This window comes from Mesitornis unicolor, unplaced genomic scaffold (assembly GCF_000695765.1).
Source record: "Mesitornis unicolor isolate BGI_N332 unplaced genomic scaffold, ASM69576v1 scaffold5387, whole genome shotgun sequence".
In the NCBI taxonomy this organism is placed as follows: domain Eukaryota; kingdom Metazoa; phylum Chordata; class Aves; order Mesitornithiformes; family Mesitornithidae; genus Mesitornis; species Mesitornis unicolor.
In genome coordinates this window covers 39,265-49,236 of record NW_010195585.1, presented here as the reverse complement: position 1 = coordinate 49,236, position 9,972 = coordinate 39,265, and the positions used below count along the sequence as shown (strand labels likewise).

Here is a 9,972-nt window from a genome sequence, read left to right as displayed (position 1 = left end):
CTGCGTGGGGTGGGTGAGCTGTCAGGGCCCGGCAGGGCACCCGAGGCAGGCTTCTGCTGGCTGGATGTGTGCTCAAAGCCTGGTATCCCGAGGAGGTTCACCCTGGAGGAAGATAAATCCCGTATTGATGGGAAAACCGTGTGCTTTATTTCCGGTGACAGGGTCTAGACCCTTTCTAACTTGTTGCCTTTATTTCCACTGTGAGAATGGTTCAAAGCTGCACCAGGGGAGGTTCAGACTGGACATGAGGAAGCATTTCTTTACTGAGAGAGTGGGCAGACGCTGGAACAAGCTTCCTAGAGAGTTGGTCAATGACCTAAACCTGTTGGTGTTTAAGAAGCATTTGGACACTGCCATTAATAACATGCTTTAACTTTTGTCCAGCCCTGAATTGCTCAGGCAGTTGGAGATTTTAGATCCCTTCTCATTGAAATATTTCTACTCTATTCTACTCTATTTCACTCTGTTTCTCAGTGTTCCTCTTGCTCTTCCTCAGCAGCCTGCTGCTTATTAAGGTGTAGTAGTGTGGAGCTAACTGTAATGTGAATAACTTGGAAGCTAGTTGTTGCTGCCGCTACTGCAGTGCTGATACTAGTCCTGTACCACTGCAGCAGTCTAACTTACTCTAGTAAATCACTTATCTTTGCTATCTATTTCTCAGAATTTGAGAAAAATAAAAAAGAAGACCAAATGTCTATGTGAATGCTGTTTTCCCGTGATGAAGGGATAAAAGCTTTTTATTGCTATGCTCTTTTTTTTTTCCTCCCTCTTACCCTGTTCTTTAGAGAATGAAGGTGTTCCTCAGGCAAACCAAGCAGACCGCTCGGAAGTATTCACAAGAGAAACAGCTTTAGGATTCCAAGTGACAACAGTAATAAAATACAGGGAAGTTCAGCCTCCTATTACTCGACTGCTCAGGAGTGTGAAATCATTCTTTTTTCCTGATGATGGCCCTCCTTCCGAAAATTGAGTGATCCAGATTTGTGCTGGAGCTGGCTTGTCCGAGAAAGTCATCCTGATGCCTGGCAACAGACGGTTGGCCGAAAACTTTCGCATCGCTGAAATGACAGCTCTGTCTGTGACATAACTTCACAAAACTTGCAAACCATCTCGTCTGCGCAGATCACTGCTGTTCTTTGCACGTGTCAACAGACTGCTAAACACGAACTGGGTGCAATGAGACGTGTTGTGAGATGTTAAGGAACCTGTATGCTGCCTGGTGTCCCGTGTCTGATGATCTGACCAGGTGGCTGTTGTGGCTTTTTTGTGAGGTTGCTTTCCCAGCTGGTGTGCAGGATGTACCCGGGTGATCCAGGACATACCCAGAATGGCTCCTCCGCTGACCAGCTCTGAAACACACTTTGAGAACCATCGTAAATGGAAGGAATGTAGTTTAATCTTTGGGGTACAAGAGTTGTTAATCGTCCTTCAAATAAAAGCTTACACAAGATGAGTCATAGGTGCAAAAATACTACTATAAGCTGAAAACTTAGAAGTTGGGCCTTCCACCAGGCCTTTGTTTCTATAGGGGTTTCCCTGATCCTTATACGTGCTACCTCCCCTTGGAGGGTATTACGCCCCCAGCTGGTGTGGCTGTAAGTAGCTTTCATTCTGTAGGGTTTTCCCTAATCCTTATGGACATCACCTCCTGGCCACTGTTTTCTATAGGTGTTTTCCTCAGCTTCTCTCACCACTGACCCTCATTGCTATAGGGGCTCCCCGCAGGCAGCACTTCTACTTCTAGATGGCTACCCCCAGCCCATATTTCTACAGGGCCTTCCCCCAGTCCCTATAGAGACTGCATCCCTTCAGAGGAGGCTGACCTGAGACCCTGCGCAACAGACCTTCCTTTCTGTAGGGACTTCCCCTTGCCCCTGCAGACACCTCCCTGTTTCTATAGGAGTTGCCTGCTGTCTGTATAGCACACCCACCCCTCTGCCCTGCCTTGCCACTGGTCTGTAAGGTCTCCCCACAGTTCCTGCAGGCACCACCTTCCTGTACAGTAAGCTGTCTCCAGCTGCTCTGGCCACACACCCCAGCTTCTACAGGGGCTTTTGGTACCACATGAGCCCGAGCCTTGCACCTGCAGACCCACCTTTATAGGTGTTTCTTGTCCCTACAGTCACCACTTCCTTTTCTAGAAGGCTCTTCCCAGCCACAGATTTCTAGGGTTACCGCTCCCTGTACCCCCATAGCCAATCCTACAGAGAATGCTTCTCTAGTTACCTGTATTTATATGTATGTATTTATATATATGTATATATATACCCTTCTGCACGCAAAATATTTGTAGACACCTAAGCTTGTCTCTACGCCCACCTCCCTTTCCTACAGAGCCTCCCTATAGAGGAAGCAGCCCCTACGGGCACCGCTTGTGCCTACGCTCTATCACACACACTCCGCGGCCCTATAGCACCTCTCAACGGGGAGGCTCCGACAGCACCTCCCAGCCGCCAGGGGGCGCTGTGAGGCTCATCGGGCCGGCAGGAAGCGGGCGCCGTTGCTTAGGGCCGCTGGCATCCGCCCCCGGCGCCGGGCCTGCGCTGCGGGGCCGCTCCACCATGAAGGCCATCGTCCAGCGGGTGGCCCAGGCCAGTGTCACAGGTCAGTGTGCCGCCACCGGGGCCGGGGGGAAGGAGGAGGCGGGGGCACTCCGCCTGTCCCCGCCTCCCGGCCGGGCGTCCCTTTCTCGCCTCGCTTTCCCGTCGCGACCTCTGAGGGTTCCTCAGCGCCGTCTCCTCCTCGCATTGCTTCTGTGTGTGTGTGTGCGCGTCTGTGCAAGGGGCACCCCCCTTGCTTTCTCCCGCTGCTGATGTGCGTGGGCGGTCGGGGTTCCCCCACGCTGTGGGTTTGACGTGGGTCGGCTTGCTTCTTGTTGCCGGCAGTGCTGGCCCAGTCGCCTCCTTGCATTGCTTGTTGGCAGTGGCGTCCCAGTTGCTTTTCCTTGTGTGTGCGTTTTCTCTCTAATCAGTTGCCTTCTTGCGTGATTTGCATGCGTTGCAAGTGTTGGCAGTGCAGCTGTGATCACCATATCTATGGCTTGTATGTATTGGGCACTGTAATCAGACTTGCTTCCTTGCATGGCTTTTGTGTTTTGGCAGTGCGGTCCCAGTTGTCATTACCTGTGGGTTTCATGTGTTGTCTGTAATGAGAGTTGTCTCCTTGCATTGCTTGCATGGGTTGGCAGTCCAGTTGCAGTTACCTCCTCCTGGAGTGGCTTGTATACATTGGCACTACAGTCATAGTTATCTTGTGGTGGTTGGTTGTGTTGGCAGGGCAGTCTCAATTACTGCTGTGCATGATTTTGCATGTCTGCACAGTGCCATCCCAATTGCCTTCTGCTGTGGCTTGCATGTGCTGCCACTACAGTCGCAGTCATCTCCTTGTATTGCTTGTGTGTGTTAGCAGTGCTGTCCTCGTTGCTTTTGTCCATGGCTTGCACATGTTGTCTCTGTAATGAGAGTTCCTTTTTTTGTGTGGCTTGCATGCATTGGCACTATAATCACAGTAAACTCCTTGCATTGCTTGCTGGTGTTGGTAGGGCTGTCCCGATTACTGTTGTGCATTGCTTGTGTCTGTCAGCAGAGCCATCCCAGTTGCCTTCTCGCATGGCTTGCACGTGCAGACCCTATGGTCACAGTTGCCTTTTTGCATTGCTTGTGCGCGTCGGCAGTGCAGCTGTGATTGCCTTCTCCCATGGCTTGAGTGCATTGGCACTGCAGTTAGAGATGCCTCCTTGTGTTGCTTGTGTGTGTTGGTGGTGCAGTTGCAATTGCTTCCTTGCATGGCTTGCATGTGCTGCCAATACAGTTGCAGTCACCTCCTTGAATTGCAAGCGTGTGTTGGCAGTGCCATCCCAATTGCATTCTCCTATGGCTCATGTGTTGGCACTACAATCACAGTTGCCTCTTTGCCTTGCCAAGCATGTTGGCAGTGCAGCCTGACTCACCTTTTTGCGTTGTTTGTGTGTGTTGGCAGCGCTGTTCCAGTCACCACCATGCATTGCTTGCGTGGGTCAAGGTAGCCAGTGATAACCCTGGTGCTTACTTAGCTGCCAGTGAGAATGGTGTGTCCTGATGGTATGTCCCTGCTGTTACACCAGCTGGACCTTCTGTGTTCAAGATGCTTAAAATCCCCAAGAAGTTTGCATGTGAGGCAGGCAAGGTGGGGTGCAGCAGGATAGCCTACATGTTAAATAAATAGCTTCTGCTTGTGCGTGGCTGGTCAGGAAGCATTGGAAGAGCATGCCTGTGAATAAGTAAGGAGCACAGCTTTTGTGTACAGCTGGTACTGCGAGGAGAGTAGTGGTCAGACCCTGTCACCACTGGGATGTGGCTGACTTATGGCCACATTTCTGGGTAGAATTTAAACTGTTGTTTCTGGCTGTTAAAGAGTTTGAGATGTCCTTCTCTGAAGGAAATAGTGCTGTACTTAACAGAAGGATAAATTTCTGAGCTGGAGGGCTCATCCAAGATCAAATGGAAAGGAAAAGTTTTTGGGAGGAGTTTCCTCAGCCCTGGTTTGCATCTCTCCGTTGGAAATAGTCCAGATCTGGCTACTGGTGCACAGACACAAGCCTTCAGCTTTTGCTGGGGGCCTCCTCTCCTTTCATTTTACAGGACATTTGGGGCTTTTTTTTTTCCCCAGTTACATGAGCCTGGATATAGTTTTAACAGCTGGGTAGCTGGTGCTTTTCTCAATTTTAAGACCTCATTTAAATCTTACTACTGTCATCTCAGGCTCAACTATGTTAAGATAATTTAAGTTAAGATAATTTAACTAAATTAAGATGATTTAAAGCATTTCTTAGGAAGACACAATGGATCTACAATGGTTTGAGCTTTATTGTAAATGTCATTAAAGAGGTTATATTCCCAACTAGGAGGGTAGAATTTGCAAGTTGTTCAAAGTCTTGTTCCAAAAACTTTACGAGGACTATATAAAATAGAAATCACCTTTTCACAACTAATGCAAATTATGTAGGGAGTGGTGGAGTAGAGAAATTGAGTACATTTATTGATACTGTTGTCCCAGATCTGGGTTCTTTACCTGGTGTGCAAAAGCCAGTTGACACACAGAGTCGAGATACTTGATTTATTTAGGTTCTGCGCAGAAATGAGTGCCAGGCAATAGTTCACAAAGCTTGCACACCTTTCAGGAAGCAGGTAGGGTCTTACATACAAAACAACAAAGGAGAAACTGCAGTACAATACCTGATTGGTCAACAAGAATTTTATTCACTACTCTTAACTATGCATATGCATGTAAGTGCATGTTTAAAATATTTTAGGGAGGTCACCTGATTAGCATGCTCATTATTCATAAAGGGATGTGCATTTTAGTATTATAATCACTGCAGGTTAGTTAAGGATACACTTTTTTTCTGATTAAGTCCCAAAAGCTTAGTGTATCTTATAGATGTTGACCACAAAGATTGTATCTGTTAGGACCTTATTGTTTCACGTCCTGTTTTAGACAATCTGGAGGCTGGTTTAAGCAATATTTAACTTAAGTCTGGGGTCCTTCCATTTCCATTACTAGGGTTTAAATTTGAGCCATCACAATTGCTTAATCTGCAAATCTTTAACTCCCTCTATCCAGCATCAGTATCAACCGGGTGGATGGTTTTTGCAAGGACTGGAGAGAGTTCTGCCACCTCACTGGTTGGCACTGCTGATCCAGTTGTAGTAAAAAATTTATACAGAGTTGTTAAATGCTGGAGTAAGCATCTTGAGCTAGTCCCTCACAAATAAATCATGATATTGGGAAGGCTTTTGAAAGAGGGCTTCTACATGATCTTTACTCTCCAACAAACTTAAGATGGAGAAGAAGGGTTTAGAATGTTTTCTTTGGTGGTTGTACAGTTGCCAGCTGAAATCACTACTTACCTGTGTCATAAAACGAGACTTTTGTTTTTTTCCCCCTTTTCCCAGTGGGTGGTGAACAAATAAGTTCAATTGGACGTGGCATTTGTGTGCTGCTGGGCATTTCTCTGGAAGATACGCAAAGAGAGCTGGAGCACATGTAAGTAGCGTATTTCCTTTTCCCTTGTACTTTTTTATTTGTGTGTTTCTGACACTGTTTGTGCAGTAGCCAAACAAATGGAGCGCTCCTGTTGGGAAACTCAGGTTTGCCTGTTAATTCTGTTAGTTTACTGTGAGGGTACTAGAGCACTGAAAGAGGCTGCCCAGAGTGGTTGTGGAGTCTCCTTCTCTGGAGACATTCAAAACCCGCCTGGACACGTTCCTGTGCAACCTCCTTTGGGTGATCCTGCTTTGACAGGGGAGTTGGACTGGATGATCTTCAGAGGTCCCTTCCAGCCCCTACCATCCTCTGATTCTGTGATTCCTCTTCAGATTTTACCTTGAATACAAGTTTCTTTCTTAGAGTTTTCTTTTTGTGTTCCATTGAGAAAAATCTGTTTCCATTCCCTGTGTGTGTTTTTTATCAAGAACAGACTCAAAAAGGAAGAATCAATGCATTGTTTTTTTTCCGATCTCCCTTTTTTGAATGTCTGTTCTTTTTACTGTATTAATTTACCTTGAAGAACTCCTTCCTTCAAGGATGGGATACATCAGAAACCTTGAACTCTCATTTAAGCTTGCGCATGGGAAGTTTTGTTCTTCCAAAAGGCTGAATAATTTCATCTGTTACTTTTCTTTAAAAACCAATTTTGACAGCCTGGCTCTGGCCATCTCTTCCATGGCCACAAAATAGTGTGATTCAGCCAGAAAACACATGCAAGAGAGAGTTCTCCAGAAGCTTCCTCTGTCTTCTTCAGACCGTTCATTGTTCCAGGGCTGAGCTCAGTTCTTATGAAGGCAAAGAAGAAGCAGGTAGTAGAGCTAACCGATGTCAAGAAGAGGAAAGGCTCAAGCAGTAAAGAGAGAAGAATGTGAGCAAGGGTAAAAACAACCCTTAGCAGATGCAGAAGAGAATGTAGAGAGTAGGGATGTGAACTAATGGTCACCAAAGATCTTACCTAAACATGTGAAACTTGTAGAGAATTGCAGCAAAGCTGAAAGTGTATTTGTTACGACCTGCTCCATTGGCTTGTCTTACTGTTTGCCTCCTCAGCGTGTAACGTTTGCTCTATCATCGTTTCTCATTCCTACCTTGGTGAATGTGAAAGATGCTTCTGAATATTGCAAGTGGGTGATCCATAGCATCTGTGCTCTCAGCACCAGGTTGTTTGGATGACTGATGCAGGAAAGGCAGGAAGCCAGCATCAGAAAAAGGGAATGAAAGAAATCAGCTTCACCAGGCTCTTCAAGTCCTATTAAAGGAAACTTTAGTAATCCTGTGAATGGAACAACAAACATCTTTATCATTAAAACACAGCAGTGATGAGGATTTAAAACCTTTGTGCTGGGGCCTTCCCAGGCTTTTAACCATCCACTTCATTCAGGAGTCATTTCCATTTGTCTTTGGCAAGCACAAATTGGCAAGGATGTTTTTTGTGACTGTGCCTCAGAGAGGCTGGACTAGATGACTTTTAAAGGTACCTTCCTACACTAACTCTTCTGTCATTCTATTGTATGACCATAACAAAATCTCAGCTTTATTTTAGACTAGTTGCCTCACCTCTAGTGGAGCATAAAATGTCTGGCTTATGGCTGCAATTGAAATGCTTTGCACTTGATATGCTCCCTCGTTTATAGATGCTGCAGATTTGTAGAAGCTAAAAGAAGAACCAAAGACAGGAGAGTGGCAAGCACCCAGTCTTGTTATCAATCAAAGTCCAGCCATAGACTGGGTTGCAAGTCTGCCTGCTGCTTTTCAGGATCCATTTGTGAAAGTCTCCTTGTCTTCTGTGAGTATTCAGACCAGTCAGTTCTGTCCCCCAAGATCCAAAAATCACCCTTAATACAAACACAAACAAGTCCCAGTCACCACTTTGCTGGCACATACAGTTCTGCACTGTTCCCTGCCTTCCTTCTCTAATCCGTGAACAGCAGATCAAGGGAGGTGATTCTGCCCCTCTGCTCTGGTGAGACCTCACCTGGAGTCTCTGCGTCCAGCTCTGGAGTTCTCAGCACAAAAATGATGTGGAACTATTGGATTGCATCCAAAGGAGTGCTACACAATGATCCAAGAGATGGAGCACCTCCTCTATGAGGCTGAGGGAGCTGGGGTTGTTCAGCCTGGGGAAGAGAAGGCTCCGAGGAGACCTTATTGCAGCCTTTCAGTACTTAAAGGGAGCTTATAAGAAAGATGAGGACAGACTTTTTAGTAGGATCTGTTGTGATAGGACAAGGAGTAATGATTTTAAACTGGAGGAGGGTAGTTTTAGACTAGATATAAGGAAGAAATTTTTTACAGTGAGGGTGGAGAAACACTGGAACAGGTTGCCTGGAGAGATGGTGGAGGCCCCATCTCTAGAAACATTCAAGGTCAGGTTGGACGAGACTCTGAGCAACCTGATCTAGATGAGGATGTACCTGCTCACTGCAAGAGGTTTGGACTAGGTGACCTTTACAGGTCCCTTCCAACCCAAACCATTCTCAGATTCTGTGATTCCATGATCCTGATGAAAAAGTGCTGTCCCCATCTGGCTTGTAGGGACTGGTTTGGAAAGAGTGCTAGGAGGTAACAAAGCTGGAGGAATATATGTGAATCACATTTGGAAACAACCATGGTTTAAGATGATCTTATTTAATGCTGAATGTGATTTCCCAGTGCAGTGGAAGGATTAAAATTCCCAGATCTATTCACATGTTAAATAACGTTGCGACACATAAAATCAAATTGTAAAGACTAAAATTTTTTTACTTCCTATGTCATCTTTATGTCACCTTGTAACCTACAGTTACTCCTGATCTCATGCTCTGTAAAATGATGATGTTAATTAGTGATTTGACAGTGTTACATGTAAAGGCTTTCTTGGTTATGACACTGCCTAATGTGATGAGATTCCCATGGTTTAGGAAGAAAGGGACAAAGAAACATCTTGTTATGTGGAGGCAGAATAAATATTCACCTGCCTTCCCCTTTATCTCATCCTGTGTGGTAGGTATTAACTTGTACCTGTCGATCCCATGTGGGACAATTTAGGAATTATCTTTTTCTCCTCTTAGGGTTCGAAAGATCTTGAACTTGCGAGTATTTGAAGATGAAAGTGGGAAGCACTGGTCCAAAAGTGTGATGGATAAACAGTATGAGGTGTTGTGTGTGAGCCAGTTTACTCTCCAGTGCATCCTAAAAGGAAACAAGCCTGACTACCACATGGCAATGCCCACAGAGCAGGCGGAGTGCTTTTATAACAACTTCCTAGAGCAGCTAAGAAAGGCCTACAGACCAGAGCTTATTAAAGGTAAGGGCAAAAGGTTGGTAAGGTCCTCCTATGTGCTCTTCTCTGATTGTTACTTTCTTTGTTCTGCGAATTTCTGTCTGTGTTGCAAAGTAGCTGTCTTTACACAGCAGTGGATGAGGGGATGTTATGGTATTTTCATGAGCAGCCCGGCAGGGTGATCATGCAGTCTTCCTCTAGCCAAGTAGTTTCCTGGTGTTCCTCTGGAATAGTTTGACATGTAGATGTTCCTGTGTTGTTATTGGCTGTACCACGTGAGCAATGACTCTGACCACGTAACCCAGAGAGGCTGCAGCTGTGAGAACAAGCTCTGGGGTCAGGCTCCCTCAAAGGCTGGATGTTTTGTGCTGTGAAGCTAAATTAACCCAGGAGAAGCATTTTTTCTGAGGCGTATGTGGTTAATCAGACTCCAAAGTGTCACCAGTGTGTGATGGACAGCATAGCTCCATCTGTCACTTTAAGTTTTGCGTTCTGTTAAATAGTAATGATGACAGTGGGAGGTGTAATGTGCTACTTGAGAACAGCATTTGATTTAGACTCTTTTCTCAACTCTGTGCCATGTATGCAACAGTTTTCTCTTTACCAGAAAATGCATGGCTTCCCTTTGCATTCGTGCTCTGTCCACCCTAATCCTTTCTGCTTGTTTTCTGGCCTTTCTCGTA

At 45.8% G+C, this 9,972-nt stretch overlaps 1 protein-coding gene across 1 annotated transcript in view; it reads left to right on the top strand.

The window, feature by feature from the left end:
- Window positions 1-2,525: 2,525 nt before the first annotated feature.
- DTD1 (D-tyrosyl-tRNA deacylase 1) overlaps window positions 2,526-9,972 on the top strand; it is a 28,700-nt gene continuing 21,253 nt past the window's right edge. Inside the window, exons 1-3 of the mRNA XM_010188163.1 lie at window positions 2,526-2,604; window positions 5,934-6,024; window positions 9,078-9,313. Of these exons, the coding sequence (XP_010186465.1) occupies window positions 2,562-2,604; window positions 5,934-6,024; window positions 9,078-9,313 (370 nt within the window). The 5' untranslated portion in view covers window positions 2,526-2,561. The remainder of the gene's footprint in view (window positions 2,605-5,933; window positions 6,025-9,077; window positions 9,314-9,972) is intronic.